Source organism: Muntiacus reevesi, chromosome 8 (assembly GCF_963930625.1).
Source record: "Muntiacus reevesi chromosome 8, mMunRee1.1, whole genome shotgun sequence".
NCBI lineage: Eukaryota > Metazoa > Chordata > Mammalia > Artiodactyla > Cervidae > Muntiacus > Muntiacus reevesi.
The window spans coordinates 53,631,425-53,657,203 of NC_089256.1; the positions used below are offsets into that span (position 1 = coordinate 53,631,425).

A 25,779-nucleotide genomic window follows, 5' to 3' on the forward strand; every position below is an offset into this window, starting at 1 on the left:
TAGAACAAAGATTCAGAAAATACAACAGTACTACTTCCTATCAAAAAAAATCTATTACAAATACTTGGCACTTAGAGAAAAACTGCTTGAATATAGAGGCTAGAATTTCCTGAAAGTAGAAAAATAGTAGCAGTGACCATTTGGAATATAATTTCTTTCTTTAATGAACTCAGTGATTTCATTTCTCAGGCTATACTCTTGAAAAACCAATAATACTATTATGGTGCTTTAAAGTTTTATCAAGGCTTTTAGAAATATGTTAGTATCCTAATTGCTACATTATCATGAGCATTTTACAATCTGATGTATTCATTTTTCTTTGTATTTTTTAAAGAAAGAAATTATTCTGTTTACTGTGATATTATAGTTTTTACATTTTATCTTGCCCCACTGAACCTATGCCTTCCCCTCCCTTGATCATTTAATATGGTGCTCATCTATTTCAGTTGATGAGTGGACTAAGTAATTTAATGCTGAGGAAATCCATTTTTGGCAACTTGTTCCCTAAGTAGGATAAACACATACCACAGGAGTAACCGTGCATGTACTATATTCAGTCAAGCTTTTTAATACAAGCTAAAAAAAGCAGTAGTGGTCTAGACATTTACCAATACACACTCTTCTCTAGAAGTCACATTATAATCACTTACAACATTAGTTCATCTTCCTTGTCTGAAGAAATGAGAAAATTGAGACAGTGCATTGCTATTCTGTGATTTAGCCAGGCTTGCTGTCCCATATCTAGAAGGGACAGTGTAGGGAGACAGTGCCTGCTATAGATCCCAGAGGACTAGAACCATCAGCAGACATTTGGTAAATCAGTACCATGTTCAAAGCTCTGGGGGGAAATGTGACATTCGAAGCTTCTAGTCCCTCTCAAACCTCCCCTCACACACTGTGCTTTTAACCACACAAAACAGAACTTTCTTCTCTTCTACATTTTTTTTATGTTTGCAATATGTTTTTACTGTTTTAGGCCTTATGTAGGTATTTTGCCCTTCTCTCTCACAAAATTTTATTCATGTGTCTGGGAAATGCCTATCAGACCTTGTAAAACATTAATTCAAGAAGTCAGTGCTTCTATGAGGGCCTCCCTGACTTCCTTCAAATAGAATTAAACACTCTGTTACCTTATTATTGTATCTTGTTCTCTCTGCTAGAAATTATCACATTGTATTAAATCTGTCTCTCATGCATGATTAGATTACTTTGTTTACATTTTATTTCTTTTTCTTTATTAGAGTATAATTGCTTTGCAATGTCGTGTTAGTTTCTGCTGTACAAGGAAGTGAATCAGTTCCCTCTTGCAGCTCCCTTCTATACCCACCCCCATCTCACCCTTCCGGTCATCACAGAACGTGGACTTGAGCTCCCTTCACTATACAGCAGCTTCCCGCTAGCTCTCTATCTTACACATGGTGTGTATACATGTCAATCCTAATCTCCCAATTTATCCCTTCCCCGTCTCCTCCTGTGTCCACATGTCCATTCTCTACATCTGCATTTCTATTACTGAAAATGGGTTCATCTGAACCATTGTTCTAGATTCCACATATATGCGTTAATATGCAATATTTGTTTTTCTCTTTCTGACTTCACTCTGTATGACAGACTCTAGGTCCATCTACATCTCTACAAATGACCCAGTTTTGTTTCTTTTTATGGATGAGGCATATTCCATTGTATATATGTACCACATCTTTATCCATTCATCTATTGTTGGGCCCTTACATGGTTTCCATGTTTTGACTATTGTAAATAGTGACATAGTGAACAATGGGGTACATGCATCATTTTGAATTGTGGTTTTCCTAGGGTATATGCCCAGTAGTGGGATTGCTGGGTCATATGGCTTGCTCCTAGGAAGGAAAGCTGTGACAAATCTAGACAGCATATTAAAAAACAGAGACATCACTTTGCTGACAAAGGTCCATATAGTGAAAGTTATGGTTTTTCCAGTAGTCATGTATGGATATGAGAGTTGGATCATAAAGAAGGCTAAGCACGGAAGAACTGATGCTTTCGAACTGTGGTGTTGGAGAAGACTCTTGAGAGTCCCTTGGAGATCAAACCAGCCAATCCTAAAGGAATCAACCCTGCATATTCATTGGAAAGACTGATGCTAAAGCTGAAGCTCCTGTCCTTTGGCCGCCTGATGGGAAGAGCTGGTTCACTGGAAAAGACCCTGACACTGGGAAGGATTGAAGGCAAAAGCAGAAGGGGGCAGCGGAGCATGAGATGGTTAAATAGAATCACTGACTCAATGGAAATGAATCTGAGCAAACTCCAGGGGGTAGTAAGGCAGGGAAGCCTGAAGCACTACAGTCTGTGGGGTTGCAGAGTCAGACATGACTTAGTGACCGAACAACAACAATAATGGCACTTCTATTTTTAGTTTTTTAAGGAACCTCCATACTGTTTTCCACAATTGCTGTACAGATCTTTTATTTTTCTCATATCTCCTTGTATCTTGTATAATATCTGACATATTGTAGAGAGATATTCAATAATTACTATCAATTGAATAAGTGAACAAGTGAATGAACAGATGAATGCGTAAATAGATACAAAGACAAGGAAGAACTATATGCTCCAGAAAACTTCTTCATGTTTTTGGAGATACTAAGTATGTTTACTAATGACAGTAATTTAGTATAAAAAGTGATGTATTACATGTTGCCAGAAATGATACTGAGGTTTATAGAAAGAGCCAGAATTTCCACCAAAGGGAAGATATTGGAAAGTTGTTATTTAAACACATCTTCAAGGCTAGGACAGGTTCAGAACATTTGAGATAGGACGTAGGGATTAGGCAGACAAAACCACTCCAGGTGCAGTAGGAGTAAACTATTAAAACTATTGAACCATTTTTATTTGTACATTTAAGTTGATTTTTTGTTGTAATAAAAGTAGTACATGCTCATTAACAATTTTGGAAAAATTCATGAAAGCATAAAAGTAAAAAAAGTCCATGTGTTTTATTTACTCCTTTTATAGTTAATGCATTTCATACCCCGCCCCCCAAAAAATGAAATACCTGTAACCAACCCTCCTAATCATGACTTCTGTCTGCACTGTATTTAGAGAAGCCTTTTCTTGGGTATGAATGACCATGTACAAATTTCTAACAGCAGTGTATACTATTACCATGTTCTGAGTTTGAGAGCTGCCTTAATTCTTCATATTTGCTGCATTTCAGTACAAATGTGGAAAAGACAACCAAACATTCCTTGTTGTAAATGTTAGAATTAGATTCAGTTGTGTACAACACAAAACCCATGTTCAGAGCAGCTTAATTAAACAAAGTAGTTATTGTCTCACTAGCCAAATATACAAACCTGCTGTCCAGGACTGAATCTATGGCTCTGCAGTTGTTAGGGACCAGCCCCTTTCCCTTCACAGCTTCACCTTCCATCCTGTGTTTAGAAGATAGGCAGTGTTAATAAGGGGTTGCAAAGGCATCTATTCAGACAGATGGATGGACTTGATATTTAAATCCATTACCATGTACATTGCACATCAACCTGTACTTACTCTCCCCTGGAATTGTTAGACAACAGCACAGGCTTCACCATTCCTAGTTTTGCCCTTTCAAAGCATTGTTCACACCACAGATAAGTATCTTCCCCAGATTTAAATTGTCTTGATGGTGACTTCCCCCTTTAGCTTCAAATGTAGAAGCCAAATACTCTCTGACAAAGAACTAGAGACAATCTCCTCCTTTTCTCCTCCCTCTTCCTTCAAAGAGCTCATTGCTCAGTTTCTGCAGGTGGTTGGATATTCAGAATCGAATTTCTTCCTCCTGAAAAGAATGTGAGTGCTTTCCAAGAGTTAAGGTTCAAGTGAGGTTGAGTGAGAAATATATTCCTAAAGTGAAATTAGTAAGTATCAGTTAAAAGCTACTGCTACAGAAATACTAAATTTGAACTAAAAGAACATTTACCAGCTTCTACTAATTTATTTTCTAGTGGGGAGATAAGACTAACACAACATGCACATACCTTTACTTACACACCTTTAGGACAGTTACAGTTATCCATTCTGCCTGTTAGAACTATTACTTTAAACTAAATCTGAATAAAGTTCCAGCAGTATAATATAGATCATAGTTTCCCAAGCATCAGTATTGGAACCACCTGGAGTGGTTTTAGGAGCTACCAATTCTTAGATCAAATCTCCCAAGTATTCAGATTTTATTGTCTAAGTAATGTTGATGGCAACTAGGTTTGAAATTTGGTGTTCTAAACTGACCTTGGTGTTGCTATGTTCGTTTTGATCCTATCTGGCCATAGGAAATTATTTAAATATATTCAAATTATTATGATCTATATATTTTAAAAGTCTAATCTAATATGGCATCTGGTCCCATCACTTCATGGTAAATGGGAGAGAAAGTGGAAGCAGTGACAGATTTTATTTTCTTAGGCACCAAAATAACTGTGGATAGTGACTGCAGCCATGAAGTTAAAAGATGTTTGCTCCTTGAAAGAAAGGCTATGACAAACCTAGACAGCTTACTAAAAAGCAGAGACATCATTTTGCCAACAAAGGTCTGTATAGTCAAAGCTATGGTTTTTCCAGTAGTCATGTATGGATGTGAGAGTTTGACTGTAAAGAAGGCTGAGCGCCAAATAATTGATGCTTTCAAATTGTAGTGCTAGAGAAGACTCTTGAGAGTCCTTTGGACTGCAAGGAGATCAAACCAGTAAATCTTAAGGGAAATCAACCCTGAATATTCATTGGAAGGACTGATACTGAAGCTGAAGCTCCAATACTTTGGGTACCTGATGTGAAGAGCCAACTCACTGGAAAAGACCCTGATGCTGGGAAAGATTGAAGGAAAAAGGAGAAGGGGGGTGGCAGAGGATGAGATGGTTGGATGGCATCACCAACTCAGTTTGAGCAAATTCTTGGAGATAGTGGAGGACTGCAGCTTGGCCTGTTGCAGTCCATGGAATCACAAAGAGTTGGACACAACTTAGAAACTAAACAACAACAGCAAATCTAATATAGAGTAAATCCTCATTCTGACACCTTGGAATTCAATAAATTAATCATTTTACATGTTTAGCTTTCCTACTGCTTTTAGGATGGTTGTGCATTAGTGCTAGGTTAAATTACTAAATGGACTTAATAGAGGTAATACCAAATATTATGCCAAATTGATCACTAAGAAATTAACTTGATAGTAATCAATTAGACTTCAGGCTATACTACAAAGCTACATTCATCAAGACAGTACAGTACTGGCACAAACACAGAAATATAGATCAATGGAACAAAACAGAAACCCCAGAGATAAATCCACACACCTGTGGACACCTTATCTTTTACAAAGGAGGCAAGAATATACAATGGAAAAAAGACAATCTCTTTAACAAGTGGTGCTGGGAAAACTGGTCAACCACTTGTAAAAGAATGAAACTAGAACACTTTCAAACACCATGCATAAAGATAAACTCAAAATGGTTTAAAGATCTAGACGTAAGACCAGAAACTATAAAACTCCTAGAAGAAAACATAGGCTGTTTTGTCTCTGACGTAAATCACAGCAGGATCCTCTATGACCCATCTCCCAGAGTAATGGAAATAAAAGCAAAAATAAGCAAATGGGACCTAATTAAACTTAAAAGCTTTTGCACAACGAAGGAAATTATAAGCAAGGTGAAAAACAGCCTTCAGAATGGGAGAAAATAATAGCAAATGAAGCAACTGACAAAGAATTAATCTCAAAAATATACAAGCAACTCCTGCAGCTCAATTCCAGAAAAATAAATGACCCAATCAAAAAATGGGCCAAAGAACTAAACAGACATTTCTCCAAAGAAGACATACAGATGGCTAACAAACACATGAAAAGATGCTCAACATCATTCATTATCAGAGAAATGCAAATCAAAACCACAATGAGGTACCATTACATGCCAGTCAGGATGGCTGCTATCCAAAAGTCTACAAGCAATAAATGCTGGAGAGGGTGTGGAGAAAAGGGAACCCTCTTACACTGTTGGTGGGAATGCAAACTAGTACAGCCACTATGGAGAACAGTGTGGAAATTTCTTAAAAAACTGGAAATAGAACTGCCATATGACCCAGCAATCCCACTTCTGGGCATACACACTGAGGAAACCAGATCTGAAAGAGACACGTGCACCCCAATGTTCATCGCAGCACTGTTTATAATAGCCAGGACATGGAAGCAACCTAGATGCCCATCAGCAGATGAATGGATAAGAAAGCTGTGGTACATATACACCATGGAATATTACTCAGCCATTAAAAAGAATTCATTTGAATCAGTTCTAATGAGGTGGATGAAACGGGACCCTATTATACAGAGTGAAGTAAGCCAGAAAGAAAAACACCAATACAGTATACTAACGCATATATATGGAATTTAGAAAGATGGTAATGATAACCCTATATGCGAGACAGCAAAAGAGACACAGATGTATAGAACAGTCTTTTGGACTCTGTGGGAGAAGGCGAGGGTGAGATGATTTGAGAGAATAGCATTGAAACATGTGTATTATCATATGTGAAACAGATCGCCAGCCCAGGTTGGATGCATGAGACAGGGTGCTCAGGGCTGGTGCACTGGGATGACCCTGAGGGATGGGATGGGGAGGGAGGTGGGAAGGGGGTTCAAGATGGGGAACACATGTACACCCATGGCTGATTCATGTCAATGTATGGCAAAACCACTAAAATATTGTAAAGTAATTAGCCTCCAATTAAAATAAATAAATTTAAAAGAAAAGAAGTTTTAAATATTAGAAGAAAATAGACTCTGCCACTAATAAATCCAGATAAATGTCTTAAAAAAATCTTACCAGTGATTTACTAAGTAATATTGAGAAAATAATTTATTACTTCAAAGTAAGTTATCTCTGGAAATGCAGTTGATTATAAATTTCACCTATTTCACTGAAATAGTATGAAGATTAGATACTGTAAGAAGGCTGGATTTCTCAAATCTGTCAGATCAATGCAAAGTGCCTTTTCCATTTTCCCTTGGAAATTGGACATTGTGTTACTGTGTTAGGTCCTGGAGAAGGGCTGTCAGGCATGGTATTGAACAAAGTATTAGAGAGAATGAAAATTGAATTTGGAGGGAAAATAATCTATTCGAAAACTATGTACTAAGACACCAAAGAAGTGAATAAATCAGGAGTCATGATTTTGTAAAGCCACTATCGAGAAGATAACTAATGGCAAATTATTTGATGTTTTTATTTCAGTTAACTTGAAAGAAAACTAGATGGCTTGTTTTTTCTAAAATCGTCTTTTGGACCCAACAATACTAAAAGACAAAAAACAGAGATGTAGTAAAAAAATGTACCTTTGATGCTTCTGATTGTTTTCATTACAGAAAATTTAATAGCAGCCTCTCCCTCCCTCTCTCTCTCTCTCTCCATCTTTTGAGTGTGGAATCTCTGCCAGCCTGTGACAACTTATTCCCCCAAACCAGTGTAAGTCATTCAAAGCAGCTTTTTTTCTGGCTTTGAATTTAATCTTCAATAAAGCCCTCCTACTCTCCGTGACACATTCTTCTTCCATCTCTTTCTCTCTCTCTCACGCACACAAATACTGCTTCTGATCTCTTTCTAAATGAAGGTACAGATCTCTTTGTTCATGATGTCTCCTAACTCTTTATAATAAATATTTACAGCACACTGGGTGCATCCCTTTGGCAATGCATTGCTTCTGAACCAGCACTTAAAGTTCTTCTACAGTTCCAAAGGGATTCTATGTGACATTAATTAAGGTGTGAAATTGCTTCCTGTTAATTGCCCACACTCTTCCATGATCTGCTATTAAGACAATTAAGTTTCTTTAATGGTACATTAACTAACAGAGCAATCTAACCTTTCCACTTCTTGGAAATTACAGAGCGCCAAAGAAAATTTGATTAAATTGGTAGTAAAAAAAAGATTAGTCATATTTCATTCCTCTTTGATGGAGACTGATATAACATGGGGGTTCTTTATCAAGTGTCATTTATGAGTTTTATTAGAAACTGGAATTAGCTTGCCTCCATTTGGAAAACAGAATCCGTCAGCAACAATTATAGTTGCCTTCCTCTCAAGTTTCCCAACCCTTCAGTCCAGAGATATACTGACTCTCGAGGATTTATATCTAGTTCTTCCATAATTGTCAAAACTTTCAACTTTTTAATGATTTATAAGAATCCAGCAGTAATATGAAAGTAATAATCAGTAGCAGTTGTACTGTGTACTGTGTACAAATTTACTATTTGCTAAGTACAAATTTAAAGACATTTGATAGATTTTTTGTTATTTTCAACATTCCTCCTGAACAGGAGTTATCACTTGATAGTCATTGATACTTTGGGAAGACACAGATTAAGAATATTATCCCAATTTTAAACACAAGGAAACTGAGTTTAAAAGCGATTACATAGCTGACCCAGGTCAATATAGCTAGAAAGAGGCAAAACTAAGATTAGAGTTGTTATCTCTACCAAATACTGGTAGAGCATCCAGCAAGCTGTTGAATGAGGACTGACCATACATTCAATAGTGACTTGACAGGACTGATTTCAGAGGAGTTGTGGGAATGTCTAATTGGAGTTGATAGAAGTTATAACAAGAGTTAAAGGAAAGAAGGAAGTAGTATTAAATGACACTTCTGAGGAGTCTTATAAAAGGAAAACAGAGAAATGGAGCCAAGATGGAGAGAAACATGGTGACTCAGTGTTGGGGTGTGTTTGTTTAAAGCTGCTTAGCATATTTATAGACTAATGGGGGAGAAGGGGAAATTGGTATTATAGGAGAGAGGGTCACTGAGTAATACTGGCCAGAGGGGATGGGATCAAGTACACAAGTGGCAAAGTTAGGACTGGATTTAAGTAGAAACAGGAAGAGTTCAAGCATTTTTACAAGCAGGAAACCAGGATATGCACAAGCAGATGTGTGCAGGTTGGTATGACTTTTGTGGTGGAAATAAGAAATCTTTCTCTTCTGCATTTATTTTCCAAGTGAATTCAGAGAGTGGTTACTAACAAAAGGGAAGGAAAGAGGGAGAGATAAATGGAGACGGAGAAAAAGAGAAAAGAAAAGGAAAGAAGGCAAGCCTGTTTCCTGAGTCCAAGGAGGGTATGCGGCAGTTTTCAGAGTTTGAGGAGGGAGGAGAGATATGGAATAGTCACTTAGGAAGACCAGGAGAGGGAATTGGCTAGAGAAATGGAGGAGGATTCCACAAAGTAGTGAGCACCCCCATGAGGTCAAGATTTTTTTTAAATAATTATTTATTTGGCTACACTGGGTCTTAGTTGCGGCATGCGAGATCTTTAGTTGTGGCACGTGGGACTTTTAAGTTGCAACATGCAGGATCTAGTTCCCTGACCAGGGATCGAACCCCAGCCCCCTACACTGGAAGCACAGAGTCTTAGCCATTGAACCACCAGAGAAGTCCCTGGGATCAAGATTTTGACTGAGACCAAGCAACTAAGTTTTTTCTCCAAACTCATTAAACTGTTTGACTTTAAGCTTAGAGCAGGAACTCTGGAGCTAATCACACATGAATTTGAAGCTGATTCTGTTTATGTCAGTGAACAACTTTAAACAAACTACCCTTTCTACTCTTCAGTTTCCTTAACTGAGAAAGGGATCAATTAAACTGTCTACTTGTTAAGGTCATTTAAAATAATCTTACTGTATATAAAGTGCAGATACCAAGTAAGTGCTCAATTAATATTAGCTAAGACTCAGCAGTAAAGAATCCCCCTGCCAATGCAGAAGACACAGGAGATGCAGGTTCTATCCCTGGGTAAGGAAGATCCCCTGGAGGAGGGGTATACTGCAGTATACCCTTGCAAGAATACTGCAAGTATACTGCAAGAATACTGCAGTATTCTTGCCTGGGAAATCCCATGGGCAAGAAGAGCCTGGAGGGCTACAGTCCCTGTGGTCACAAAGAGTCAGACATGATTTACTGACTAAAACAACAAATGGTTAAGAAGACAGCAGTTTCCTAGAGGTGTACCCTTTGGATGGTACCTGGAACCTGGCTTATTATAGGTTGATTTATAAATAACAGCAACCCCTGGGATTTCACTTTTAAGAAAGACATTATTTTAGTTTGTTTTTCAAGAGAAATGTATGATAACTAAAATAAAACTGACTATTGAATGTTAAATGTTTCAAACAGGGAATCTGACCTATTATAATGGCAAGGGACACCTGCTGATTCTGATAACTGCATTTACAGCAGAGGTACAAGTGAAAGAATATAATAGAAAAATACTAAGTAGAAAGTCAGTCCTGGAAAGACCCGTACCTAACCTTACAAAGAGAGGATGAAGTGATATATTTTTGGTCTTTTTATTTTCTAAGGGCACAATCTTGCATTTAAAAATAAAGCAAAATTTAAGTAGAACAAATACCATATGTTATTATAAGGTTGGTAGCTTATGTAAGGTTGGTAGCTTATGGTCTTGTTATGACCATGTGTAGAATTTTAATTGATAACAGGATTGTAGGACTTTCTATAGAAGTATGGCCACGATCTTTCAGGAAGCAGTGAAAATGACAACCTTCATTACACCAAGTCACTTAGTGATGAGAGTCAATCATGCAAATGTGTCCTCTTCACATTGAAGGGGTGAACTAAGGATTCCTAATGGATGCCATATCTTAAAAACAATATGTAACGTGAGTTATGTTATTAAAACCCTCACTTGTCCCTGTGTCTGCAAATAAGGAAGAGTATTCTCTCATGAAATCTCTACCTCATTTTTATTCCAAAACCTGGGATAAACCCCTCTGCTTCGATGTACTATAAATCAAGAAAAGTCAAAACATGAATAAAACAAAACATTCAGAAGAGAAGGAGGAAGAGCAAGGGTGGAGGAGGGAGAAGGGAAAGAAGAAGAAATTTAAACATATGAGAAAAGAGGAAAAATAGAAAACTGATTTGAAGAAAGAGTTCTAAAGAGCCATACAGAAATATTTCCCTTTTCAAAACATTGTCTCCTTTTACCATTTATCCAAAATTAGGGTTTCCCTGGTGGCTCAGCAGTAAATCTGCCTGCCAGTGCATGAGATGTGGGTTCAATCCCTGGGTCAGGAAGATCACCTGGAGAAGGAGATGCAACCCACTCCAGTATTCTTGCCTGGGAAATTCCATGGACAGAAGAGCCTGGTGGGCTACAGTCCATGGGGTCACAAAGAATTGAATATGGCTTAGCATCTAGAACAAAAGCAACAATACTATGATATCACATTTGTTAGAGGAACCATAATATTTATCTCAAAAACATTCTGTGCGGTGAAAAAAGAGCAAGTATATTTTATCATACTTGAAAGAGAGCAAGAAATATGATCAAGACAACCTAGAAGAGCCATGTGAAGGAGAAGTAACATTGTTAATCAGGCAGGTATTATATTATCAGGATACTAAGCATTCTTGAAATTTGGATATTGAAACTTGTAAAAATAGTATGAAGTTAAATTGGGAAGTAACACCAAAGAAATCAGTTCTGTAACAACAGGTGGCCATTAAATCATGCCCACTAAAAATAAAGTCTGTATCACAAATGGAGCCCATAGGGTTCTGAATGATACATGATTAGATAGTAACATCCCAAGTTGCCCATAGAGAATTTCTTTCCAGTTGTTAAATCTAAGGTAGCACTGAGTCTGAGTTTCTGTGAAACAGATCTGGGGAGCTGGGAGGACAAGAAAGTAAATTAGTAAGTTAGTAATAGTAAGTTAGATTTTTTGTTTTATTCACTTTATTCTCAATTTAGAAATTACTCCTTTTCAAAATAACTAGAATATCAAACTTTGCTCTCATAGCTGTAGTGGATAGAATATATAAAGCAGAGCACTTTGGAAGAAAATATTCAAGGTCAGATAGATTTTTAAAAATTCTAAGGCCTACACTAATAAATATATTTTCTAATGAAATAATATCTTATTGTAATAGAAAGTGATGGAAAAGTCCTTTGAACTACTGCAAATTAAATCAGGAATCAATTATTGGGATGAAAAAACTTAACTTACATGGGACAGGAGAATTTGAGAAGCACAGTTTAGGAGCTGTAGAATTTATGTAACTCTTAAAGATCAGCATCTAGATGGTTCCCTGGAAATGTTTCTTAAAGGTTTTTCACAATTGTTTAGTAATAGATAATTGGAAATTAGTACCAGAACTTAAAATTCTAGTACCAGTAGCTATAAAACATTGTGATTAATTTTTAGTGTACAGTCAAATATTTTCATATGTGGAACTAGTAATTTTTTATTTATCACTGACTGTTTATTCTTCTTAAGCGCCCCATAAAACAAAAGGATAGCACTTGTCAGTATGTTAGTTAGCTTAACCAAGAGAGCCCCACCTTTCAATTACAGTCAAAATTATGGAACTTAATATATGTTAGGTGTCAGGTGTGGTCATCACTCAGTATTTGCAAGGAATTCATTCCAGGAATCCTTGCTGATACTGAAATCTGCAGATGTTCAAGTCCCTTATATGAAATAGCATAATATTTGCATATATATGCTACACACATACTCCCGGATACTTTAAATCATCTCTAGATCATTTATCGTACCCAATACAATGTAAACACTGTGTAAATGGTTGCTAGATCAGGACAGATTCAAATTTTGTTTTTTGGAACTTTCTGGAATTTCTAATTGAGTATTTTCCAATCCTTAGTTGATTCTGAGGATGTAGAACCCATGGATACAAAGAGCCAACTATATATATTAGATACGCAGCTGGTCTCATACATAATAGTGCCTCAGCTAGGTTTGTTCCTAAGAAATTAAGGTGGTGTTTGCAAGGCATCAGAACAACTCATAAAAGTTTGAAATGTTGCCAGCCATTTTTTATGGAATCTATGCAGTAAGATTCAATTTGACTGATTTTTCTTAACTATCCTGCCTGGCAGTATTCATGTCATGTAAACATAGTTGGACATTTCTATAGATAAAAGAGATTGAATAGATTTTTCCCTATGCACTCATGTACTTGATGGACATATTATTAGCTGTTTGTTCACTATCAAATTAAGGCTGATATATACCAAAATCCAGGTTTAAATCCTCTCTCCTGGACTTCAGAAAGTCTGATTCAAGTTGTCTCGGTCACTCTCATCCCTCATCGCCTCAGTTTTACCTCATACTTCAATAGTCACTGTTTCTCTTAGACAACCTGCACTTCGTCCCTTCATTCTTTTTTTTTTTTTATCTTTGGATGCACTGGGCCTTCGTTGCTGTGTGCAGGCTTTCCCTAGTTGCGGTGAGTGGGGGCTACTCTCTAGTTGCAGCGAGCAGGCTTCTCACTGTGGTCCTTTCTCTTGCAGAACATGGGCTCTAGAGCACCGGTTCCATAGTTGTTGTGCACCAGCTTGGTTGCCCTGTGACATGTGGAATCTTCCCAGGCCATGGATCGAACTCATGTACCCTGCATTGGCCGGCAGATTCTTAACCACTGGCAGTCCCATCCCTTCATTCTTATTTATTAGCCCATCCACTTCTCTAAACCCTTTGCCTCCTTCAAGGCTAAATCAACATTAAAGAGCTATTTTATATACTCATTCCCATTCAGCTCTGCTACGGCGCTTTCCTCTCTGTGATCTGTGTGCATGTCTATGCTCTCTTTCTTAACCTTGAACTCCTTGAGAGCAGGAACCTAGAGATCATTTCTTCCAGTTGCCACAGAATCTAGCAGAGCACCTGGTAAGAAGCAGTTTGTTTCTGCTCATAGAATAAATGAACAAATTAATACAAATAATATACAAATTAAAACAAATAATATGAAACAAATTCCTCTTTGGATATCAGTCAGCAAAAAAGTAATTGGAATTTGAGGAGAGGAAAAAAGAAAATAATGTAATAGAATCCAAATGATGCAATATTAGTTAAGCCAAATTAAAAAGGTCAGTAAATGCTTTGTGAATCAGGTCATTCCATCAAAAAAATCCAATATACACTGTCTCTTCTAAGTGTGCATATGGAGGTCAGGTCAATCAGGTCAGGAAGTTTTCTCAATTCCCCTCCCCATCATACAGTAATTGGTAGCTTTGAGATTAATCCTGCATGTGTACTAAGTTATGCCCAACTCTTTGTGAGCCTATGGACTGTAGTCTGCCAGGGTCCTCTGTCCATGGGATTTCCCAGGCAAGAATACTGGAGTAGGTTGCCATTTCCTACTCCAGGGGATCTTCCCAACCCAGGGATCAAACCCTGCATCTCCTACATTGGCAGGTGGATTCTTTACCTCTGAGCAACCTGGGAAGCTCTTGACATTAATCAAGACACTTCTTTTCCAGAGAAGAGCAAACTCTTCTAAGAGAGCATTGTGTAATAGAAATGTAATACGAGCTAAGTATGTAATTTAAAATTTTCTGGTAGTCATATTTTAAAAATAAAAAGTAAACATGAAATGGATTTTTAATAATATGCTCAATCTAGTATATTCAAATATTATCATTTCATTATGTAAGTAATATAAAGCATTACCACTGAGATTTAATTTTTAGTGTGGTCTTTAAAATTCAGTGTTTATTTTATCCCTCTTTCACTTCTGACTTAGGACTAGCCACGTTTTAAGTGATCAGTGACCACATAGGCAAAATGGATCCTGTATTAGGTAGCCAAGTCCTAGAATGTTTTCATCAGATTTCCCTATCCTCTCACCAGCCCTATATCCTCAGTGTATCTCAGTTCTCTTTTTCTTAGCACAGGTCTAAGACTGATACTGTTGTCTATTGGGGAATTGTTGACTCTTCCCTGCAAGTTGGACGTCTCTGGTTTTAATAGTCACTTCTTTGTTTATAGCTTACATGTAAGGTGTTTGTGTCTGTGTGTGTGACTTTAGAAAATTATATGTAATTCTTAAGTATGTTGTGTAAATATACACAACATGAAATTTGCCATCTTAAAGCAGTTTAAGAGTACATTTTCAGTGTCATTGAGCACATTTCTGTGTTTTGCAGCCATCACCACCATCCATCCCTAAAATTTTTTCTTCTTCTCCGACTGAAACACTGTACCCATTAAGTATTTACTCGCATACTTCCTTCCCTCAGCCCCTGGAAACCACCATTCTATGTTCTGGCTTTACTAATATGACTACTCTCGATATCCCACATAAGTAAAATCATAAAATATGTTTCCTTTTATGCCTAGCTTAGGCTTCCCCGGTGGCTTATTATTTCATTTTGTCTTTAGGTCTTCAAGGTTCATCCACGCTTGTGTTAGGATTTGCTTCCTTTTTAAGTTGAACGATATTTTATTATATGTATATACCACATTTTGTGCATTTGTTCATTGGTTAGTTAACTGACCAAAGGTGCTCGCACCTTTTCGATATTGCAGGTAATGCTTTTATGAACATGGCTGTGTAAATACTATTCACACCCTTGCTTTTATTTCTCTTGGGTGTATATCCAGAAGTGACATATCTGGATCGTATGATAATTCTATGCTTGATTTTTTGAGCAAATCATTGTATAGTTTTTCACAGTGACTGTCCATTTTAAATTCCTTCCATCAATGTACAATGGTTCCAGTTCCTCCAGCTACTTGCCAACACTCGTTACCTATTTATTTTTTAATAGGCATCCTGAATTTGTTTTCATTTCCATTTTTTGATGACATTAGGAATATTTGGTAGAAATGAGGCCAGCTTGGATCTAGATTAATGTATGGAAATAACTAAAATTGTCTGGTATAAGACAGTTATTTGCACCACTTATTTGATTAATTGTTTTTGTGCTTTTCTTAAGAAATTTTGATTAGGACTTTGAAATCCTACACTCTGTTTGGCTCTGCTACTATTTACAATCTGATTTTAGGGAAGTCACTTCATTTCTTTTATATTTAAAAAATGAGGATAGGAATTTCTCTCACCTACTGTATTCACCTGGTTACCATATTTAGTTGGTCAATTTTAAATGCCTTTGAATTTCCACCTGGGCATGTTTTGGCACTCCCCAGCAAGATCCAGGAAAATCTTCACAATCAAATGCCAACTTGGGTTCTATACAAGAATCTTATCTGTCTGTGATCATTCAGACTGAGAAGTCAGTTAATCCCAGTTAGGGTTAAATGTAAAATTCTGTCTGTTGGTACAATTCATTTAAAGACAGTTTGACTATAAAAATAAATCAATGGCTTTGAAGACTCTGAAATAATAGATTTATTGAAGGGATTAACTCCATGAACAGAGGAGCCTGGTGGGCTACAGTCTATGTGGTCGCAAAGAGTCAGACCTGACTTCTTGTTGTTGTTCAGTCACCAAGTTGTGTCTGACTCTTTGCAGCCCATGGACGGCAGCACACCAGGCTTCCTTGTCCCTCACCATCTCCCAGAGTTTGCCCAAATTCACGTCCATTGAATGGTGATGCCATCCAACTATCTCATCATTGTCGCCCTCTTCTCCTGCCTTCAATCTTTCCCACATCAGGGTCTTTTCCACTGAGTCAGCTCTTTGCATCAGGTGGCCAAAAGTATTGGAGCTTTAACTTCAGCATCAGTCCTTCCAAAGAGTATTCAGGGTTGATTTCCTTTAAGATTGACTGGTTTGATCTCCTTGCTTTCCAAGGAACTTTCAAGAGTCTTCTCCAGTACCACAGTTTGAAAGCATCAATTCTTCAGCACTCTGCTTTCTTTACTGTCCAGCTCTCACATTTGTACATGACTACTGGAAAGACTGTAGCCTTGACTATGTGGACCTTTGACAGCAAAGTGGTCTTTGCTTTTTAACACACTGTCTAGGTTTGTCATAGCTTTCCATGGCTACAGTCACCATCTGCAGTGATTTTAGATCCCATGAAGAGGAAATGTGTCACTGCTTCCACCTTTTCCCCTTCTATTTGCCATAAAGTGATGGGATCAGATGCTGAGATCTTAGTTTTTTCCTAATATTGAGTTTTAAACTGGCTTTTTCATTCTCTTCCTTCACCCTCAAGAGGCTCTTTAGTTTCTCTTTGCTTTCTGCCACTAGAGTGGTATCATCTACACATCTGAGGTTGTTGATATTTCTCCCAGCAATCTAGGTTCCAGCTTTAACTCACCCAGCCAGCATTTGACATGACGTGCTCTGTGTGTAAGTTAAATAAATGGGGTGACAGTAAACAGCCTATTGGACTCCTTTCTCAATCCTGAACCAGTCAGTTGTTCCATTCAGGGTTCTAACTGTTGTTTCTTGACCCACATACAGGTTTCTCAGGAGACAAGTAAGATGGTCTGGTATTCCCATCTCTTTTAAGAGTTTCTCACAGTTTGTTATGATCCACACAGTCAAAGGCTTTAGTGTAGTCAATGAAACAGAGGTAGATGTTTTTCTGGAATCCCCTTGCCTTCTCTGTGATCCAGCAAATGTTGGCAATTTGATCTCTGGTTCCTCTGACTTTTCTAAACCCAGCGCGAACATCTGGAAGTTCTCTTCATGTAATCCTGAAGTCTAGCTTGGAGGATTTTGAGCATAACCATACTAGCGTGGGAGATGAATGTAACTGTCTGGTGGTTTGAACATTCTTTACTGCCCTTCTTGGGAATTGGGATGAGGATTGATCTTTTCCAGTCTTGTGGCCACTGCTGGGCTTTCCAGATTTGTATTTGATAGCATCATCTTTTAGGATTTTAAATAGCCCTGCTGGAATTCCATCACCCGAATATGGACTGCTAAATCAGTCTGAAAGTATTTAAAAAAAAATCTAAAAAAATATACACAATGTATTTTTGGCATGCAAATTTTAGAGATTATCATTGTGATTATGTGTGCATTACAGTAATTTAGTTTATATTTTGGATATATAATGCACTTTATAGTACAGTTATGATTTGTTTTCTTCTTGTATTCTGTGTCATCACTTTATTATGTACCTTTCAGACAGAATAGCAGTTCTGGAGTGTTGATACAACTATCAAAAGAAATTATATTGGGAGGAGAAGTAGTCTGTCATTTCTTTCTTGGCTTTCTAATTAGATGATGCTCTTTTAATTACCTTTTAATTCCAAAATTTGATTGAGATTTATACCCCTTGATTGGCATCTGAGAACCTGAAAGTAACAATGAAAATTGAAGCCCAAGAAATTGACTTAAATCTATTTGTTTTATTACTCTTAATTTTCCAGCTAGTTCAAACAGTTTTTTTCAAACTTGGAATTTTACTACTTCATTTAATGGAAAAATAGGAAAATTTGTGATTGAATTGTCCTTAAAAAAGGTTGTACACTTTGCTATGACACTGGTGACTTTTACTGTTTTAGAAACATTGAAAAAGTTTAGATGCCAACTTGGAAAACTCTGGGGACTTGTTACTTGGATGGCCAGCAGGATTACATTATTAGTAAAGTTATCTGCAATGATAATTATAATGGCAACCTTTTGTGTTGTCACAACTTAGGTATTTTATATGTAAGTGGGAAATAGCAAAAAAAGATAATAGTTAAAAACAAATGTCTTGGGTGGAGTCTATGACAGAAGGAAATTTTAAAAAGAAATTACAACACTAAGAAATTCAAGCACAAAAACTATAAAATATATTATTTAATGGAAATTAAGGAGTAATATTCTTTGTGTCTCTAAACTGAAGTTTAGAAATTTGTATGCCAAAAATCTATTGTTTATAATTTATTAGAATTTTTTTTACATTCTTGAAGACTGATTTAGCAGTCCAGATCTGAATGCTGAGTTCCAAAGAATAGCAAGGAGACTTAAAAAAGCCTTCCCCAGTGATCAATGCAAAGAAATAGAGGAAAACAATAGAATGGGAAAGACTAGAGATCTCTTCAAGAGAATTAGAGATACCAAGGGAACATTTCATACAAAGATGGGCTCAATAAAGGACAGAAATGGTATGCACCTAACAAAAGCAGAAGATATTAAGAAGAACTGGCAAGAATACACAGAAGAACTGTACAACAAACATCTTCACGACCCAGATAATCACGATGGTCACTCGTGACCATCACTCATGACGATCACTCATCTAGAGCCAGACATCCTGGAATATGAAGTCAAGTGGGCCTTAGGAAGCATCACTACAAACAATGCTAGTGGAGGTAATGGAATTCCAGTTGAGCTAATTCAAATCCTAAAAGATGATGCTGTGAAAGTGCTACACTCAATATGCCAGCAAATTTGGAAAACTCAGCATTGGCCACAGGACTGGAAAAGGTCAGTTTTTATTCCAATTCCAAAGAAAGGTAATGCCAAAGAATGCTCAAACTATTGCACAATTGCCCTCATCTCACATGCTAGTAAAGTAGTGCTCAAAATTCCTCCAAGCCAGGCTTCAGCAATACGTGAACCGAGAAATTCCAGGTGTTCAAGCTGGATTTGGAAAAGGCAGAGGAACCAGAGATCAAATAGCCACCATCTGCTGGATCCTCGAAAAAGCAAGCAAGTTCCAGAAAAACATCTATTTATGCTTTACTGACTATGGCAAAGCCTTTGACTGTGTGGATCACAATAAACTGTGGAAAATTCTTAGAGATGGGAATACGAAACCATCTGATCTGTCTCTTGAGAAACCTGTATGCAGGTCAGGAAGCAACAGTTAGAACTGGACATGGAACAACAGACTGGTTCCAAATAGGAAAAGGAGTACGTCTAGGCTGTATATTGTCACCCTGCTTATTTAACTTATATCCACAGTACATCATGAGAAAGACTGGGCTGCATAAAGCCCAAACTGGAGTCAAGATTGCCAGGAGAAATATCAATAACCTCAGATATGCAGATGACATCACCCTTATGGCAGAAAGTGAAGAAGAACTAAAAAGCCTCTTGATGAAAGTGAAGGAGGAGAGTGAAAAAGTTGACTTAAAGCTCAACATTCAGAAAACTAAGATCATGGCAACTGGTCCCATCACTTCATGGGAAATAGATGGGGAAACGGTGGAAACAGTGAGAGACTTTATTTTTCTGGGCTCCAAAATCACTGCAGATGGTGATTGCAGCCATGAAATTAAAAGACGCTCACTCCTTGGAAGGAAAGTTATGACCAAACTCGATAGCATATTTAAAAGCAGATATTACTTTGCCAACAAAGGTCCGTCTAGTCAAGGCTATGGTTTTTCCAGTAGTCATGTATGGATGTGAGAGTTGGACGGTGAAGAAAGCTGTGTGCCGAAGAATTGATGCCTTTGAACTGTGGTGGTGGAGAAATCTCTTGAGAGTCCCTTGGACTGCAAGAAGATCCAACCAGTCCATTCTAAAGGAGATCAGTCCTGCATGTTCATCGGAAGGACTGATGTTGAAGCTGAAACTCCAGTACTTTGGCCACCTCATGCGAAGAGTTGACTCATTGGAAAAGACCCTAATGCTGGGAAGGATTGGGAGCAGGAGGAGAAGGGGACGACAGAGGATGAGATGGCTGGATGGCATCACTGACTCGATGGACATGGGTTTTGGAAGACTCCGGGAGTTGGTGATGGACAGGGAGGCCTGGTGTGGTGTGATTCATGGGGTCGCAAAGAGTCGCTCAGGACTGAGCAACTGACCTGAGTTAGCAGTTCATAGTCTTTGTGACCCCATGGGCTATAGGTCACCAGGGTCCTCTGTCCATGGAATTTTCCGGGCAGGAAATACTGGAGTGGATTCTCATTTCCTTCTCCAGGATCTTTCTGACTCAGAGATCAGCTGCGTCTCCTGCATTAGCTGTGCTGTGTGCTTAGTCACTCAGTTGTGTCCGACTCTTTATGACCCCATGGACTGTAGCCCACCAGGCTTCTCTGTGCCTGGGGATTCTCTAGGCAAGAATGCTGGAGTGGGTTGCCATGCCCTCCTCCAGGGGATCTTCCCAACCCAGGGAGCAAACCCATATCTCCTGTATTACTGGAGGATTCTTTACATCTGAGCCACCAAGGAAGCATTAGTAGGTGGATACATTACCACTTCCACCACCTGGAAAGTCCAGGTCAAGTTTGGGGATTTTCACAGCTGACTAGGTGCCAGAGTAGGGAAAAACTGCTTCATGGCATCATATAAAGTGCTTTCCAGTCCAATCACTTCATTACATCTTCCGGCTTCCCATGTGCACTAACTAGTTATAAACACATGGTTATATATTTTGCACATATAAACATATTATTTAGTTTGGGGGATTTTGACACTTTCCCTATAACAGAAATATACATGAGACATTAGGCTTAAAGAATTAAAGATTTCAATAGAATCTTACACAAGGATCTTCTGCCTTTTGTAAAAGAAAAGCAGACCCTTGAACTACCTACTGGTACTACCTGAAAATTACAGGATCTATTCTTTCTAAACTAATTTCCTCTGTACACTTTGCTAGTGAGGCCAAAGGTAGTTAGTCCTTTGGAGGGGTCATTCAGTGCAATAGCTAAAATATTTTAAAATCTCATTTTAAAATCTATATAATACTTGTGCATGATATACTGAATCAACATGCTTTTATATATATTTTATACTAACCACAGTGTGGTTCAGATTTTGCTAGCATCAGCATCACCTGGGCACTTACTAAAAACGCAGAATCTAAGCCCATTATAGATCTTCTGAATCAGAATTTGCATTTTAATAATACCCTTATGTGATTCAAATGCACATGAACATTTAAGAAACCCTCCTACTGAGATGTTGCAAGAAACCTATCTCCTCATCACTGAACTAGTCTGAGGAGAAACTTACTTGTCTCTTAACTCTCTTAATTTAGTTTTGGATTTAGAGTATATTTCCAGTAAAAACAGTTTATCACTGTGTTCTTTGAAATTTTTTATTCAGAATTTTTATGAAGAGATCAGCTTCTTCATTTTTCTTATACATCTTTAGATCCTTACTAGGTGTCCAGTTGGACAGAGCTAGAAAGTGACTGAGTGTGGAAGTGGACCAGACAGTGTGTCTCCCAAATTCGTGCTCTTAACCACCGTGCAACATCTATTTATTCATGGCCATGCTCAGGTTTCTAGTCCCAGGGCAAAGCCTATAGGAAGAAGCAATTTGATTGGAAATAGCATTCAGATTGCCAAGGTACTGTAGTGATTATTCAGCAGATAGGGGTATGCAATTGTTTGTTCCTAAGTCAAGGATGAAGCTCTCTCTTGATATTTAAGTAAATATTTCATATGCTCATATACAGATACATTTGTCTCACAACAGTAAAATGAACCTGTTTTAATGTACTCAATATGCTGATAGATGCTATCTTACAAGAGTAAATGTGAATTGAAAAACATTGTTCTTTCTATGCAGTAATCTAGCAAGAGCTGTGATAATTCACAGATGACTGAGCTTTACAGCCAGACAAAACAATAGACGATAAAAAGAACTGTTTATATAGATGGTCACTGAAATCTCAAGGTTGCGTAACCACATTTCCTATTGATGAATAACCAAGAAGCCGTAGACTGTTCATTACCTTAGGTGAGGGAAATATGAAGAAATTGGAGAAACTGCATTTTTTTCTCTTCTCTGCTCTCTCTCCCATTATCATTTCTTACATAGGATACTCTGAAACTTGGCACTAAAATTGCAATTGATACAACAGTATCATATTTCTTGTAGTAAGGTAAAGATTAAAGGATCATGTAAATAAGAATTTTTTTATTGCAGACTAAAGTCTGAAAAGCAAGATATCTCTTTCCTCCCTTTAAATGTTATACTCCCGATGTCTCATCTAACTAGATAAAAATCCTGTTACATAGGTTAGTAGACAGCAAACTTATTAAGCCTTATCTATAAGGGGACAGAAACCACTTATATGTCTGCAGCTCAGGAAGACTTAAAAGGTTGTGACTGATAGAACTAGAAGAAAATTGTGTATCCATTAAATATTTTAAGTTAAGACTCGTTTTCACAATATTGTAAAGTAATTAGCCTCCAACTAATAAAAATAAATGGAAAAAAAAGACTCATTTTCATGGTAGGAAAAAGAGCTAGTGATGAACTGGCTAGTGATGAACACTAAATAAAGTCAAATCTGAGATGTTTATTGAGGCTGAATATGATGTCCATTATTGTTGTGAGTAACTGATGTGATTTTTGCCTTCCAGTGTGTATGTACAGAGAGCCATCACTACATGAAATTGGAGAAAAACAAGGGCGTTCAAGGAAAAGTTCTGGAACACCGACCATGAATGGAGGCAAAGTTGTGAATCAAGATTCAACATAGCTGAGAACTCTTCCCTTCGTCCCGCTCTCATCCCTTCCCTTTCTCCCCCTGTTCTTTACCCATTTCCTTCCAATAAATCCACCCAAGGAGAGGAAAATAAAATGGCAACCCAGGACCTAGTGGCTAAGATTCTGCACTCAAAATCTTCCTTTGTGTAGGACAAGAAAATTGAACCAAAGCTTGCCTGTTGCAATGTGGTAGAAAATGCACATGCACAAAGATTAGCACACCTAAAAGCAGAGGAAAAAATAAATCAAGACTCCACAAGCATTAAAATAAACTGTTGTTATTAATAGAGGACTAATTGTAATGAAGACATAAATATAATAAAGATGAAATAAAGTTATTACCTTAAAGAAAAGGGTTTTGGAGAATTGAACTTACAAATCGATGTAATATCCTAAATGGCTTAAACTCTGGATAATGCTGTGATGTGTGTTTTGAATTTGTATTTTCTTTGGGCATTTGGAATTGACACAAAATTGCAGTCTGTTTCCAGGATTTTTTTTTACCATAATATTGAACATGTATGAAGTACAGATTCTTCTAGTGCCTATAAGGTATATAGCCAGGGATCATTTAACATCAAGAAAAATTTTATTTTAAAATTTTATTCCTGAAATCAATATTTAAGATTGTTTTATGCAAAGGATAGTCATATGTTGAATTTAGTGCTATTAGCTGATTTCATTCCTTCCTAATAAGAGTTTCAGATTCTCCTAGAAGAATATCATATTTTTTTCAAAAGTATTAATTCAGGAGCTCGTTTTTTTTTTTCTTTTTTCCTTTAGTCACTTAGAAAAAAAATTCCTTGTTTTAAGATTGAAGTAACTTTTAGGAAATTCTTTGTTTTTGCCATGCCTTGGCAGTGATATGTAAGTTATGTGGTTTTACCATTTGATCTGATTTTGTTTTTTTACTTTGTGGACACCTTTAAGAGTATAGGTAAATGTCTAGCTGTCTTAGAAGAGAGTTTTATACCATTTCTTGCAGCAGAAAGGAGAGAAAAGGTGTTTTACATAAGGAAATAAATCTTAATAAGTTGGTGCAAGCAAGCTGTATCTATATTTGCCTTTGTACCTTACTAAGTTTTCTGTATGTAGCATTTTCCAAACTTCACCAAGGAATTGGGAGGCATGGCTGTGAAATTCTTAACTTACTATCTTATGAAGCCAGTAAATTGTTGCTAGATAGCCTCATTTATAAATCTATTTGAAAATAAGTCTGTCTCCTAGAACACAGAAGGGAATTGTTATACCCTGGATTTTCAAGGGGCGTTGAGAAATAATACTGAATTAACAGCCATGGTTCCGACAGAGGCTCCTGTTGTCTCACACAACAGGGTTTTGTGAGTGAGTGGCTTAAAGTAATAAAAACAAAAACAGTGTAGACTAGGCAAATGCATATTTAGGGGCACTGAAATGTTAAAGAAGAAATGAATACAATTGCCTTGGGAAAAAAATAAATCTTGGTCCTACAAATCAGGAATGGTGTAGAGACATCCAAAACAAAACAAAACAGAATATTAAAAATTATATGCAGATTTATGGATGTTATCAATGAGAAGACTTAGCATGTTACTTCTCCTATAGCTCTTCCGTCCAGCATGTATTGTTCCAAATACTCCCTAAAATATACACTTTGCAGAAACTCTAGGCCCTCACTTTAATGACCTTGTCATTGGTTGCTGTATTCTTTCAAAGTCACTGTAATTTCCCTCACTCCACATGATCATTAGTGGTCGGTGTCTTTCACCAAGTATTCTATTTCTCTTATCAGGAGGTGAGCAGAAAATGAGATGAAGGAATTCGTCTAATCAGTTGCAAAGAATGAAAGTTATGCATCTTGGCAAGGATTTTGAACACACATCTGCAAGGGATATTTGTTTAATCAAAATATTTGGAAAGTAAGAAATAAAGACATTTAAACTAAAGAAAAGAATGTTATTCTTCTAGGAAAAGAATGCCCTTGTAAAAAGAAATACAACTCTAGTTCTATTTCTCCTTGTCACTCTTGATTCAACTTGATTATAAATGCACCTGTCACTTCCAGGACCAATCAAATTATAAGCACAAAGCCTTATTTATTTATTTATTTATTTATTTAGGAAAAAATAAAAAGGAAACTTCTACAAAATGGCTCCCAGGCTCGTTTAGCATAAAATGACTTGAGCTTTTTGGTCATACACAATCCACACGTATACACACATCACAAGCTCACAAGTGACACAGTTGGCAGTTTCACAAAGTGTTCTCAATTATACTGATGATTTCATGACAGAATATATCATATCTAGTTCAACATTATGGAAAATATGATAGAGATATGAATCTCCAACAAAATTCTTCCCTTTATTTACAATGACTGTTTATCATTTCGCATCTAGATACACATCTTCCCCCTTTCTGAAAGCACTGAAGAAAGTTCTAACTACCCAATTTGTATTTTGCATTTCTCCATATCATTTAAGCAAATGTTCACCATGGTGAAACATTTGGAAATTGGCTTTGTTGAGTTATACTTAATTTCAGAAAATAAATTGTTGGAAATCTCAAGTTCTTTAACAGATTAACCGGACAAAAGCTATGGTTTAGAGCACAGGGTGAGCTTTTGCCTAACTGCTGCTTATTTTCTAAGTACATAAAGCTTTTAATAGA

General features: G+C 37.1%; 1 protein-coding gene across 3 annotated transcripts in view; it reads left to right on the forward strand.

The window, feature by feature from the left end:
* FGF12 (fibroblast growth factor 12) overlaps positions 1-25,063 on the forward strand; it is a 396,654-nt gene extending 371,591 nt beyond the window's left edge. For all 3 annotated transcript variants that reach the window (XM_065943215.1, XM_065943216.1, XM_065943214.1), the window contains exon 5: positions 23,004-25,063. In XM_065943215.1, coding sequence (XP_065799287.1) covers positions 23,004-23,122 — 119 coding nt within the window. In that variant the 3' untranslated portion in view covers positions 23,123-25,063. The remainder of the gene's footprint in view (positions 1-23,003) is intronic.
* The last annotated feature ends 716 nt before the right edge of the window (positions 25,064-25,779 follow it).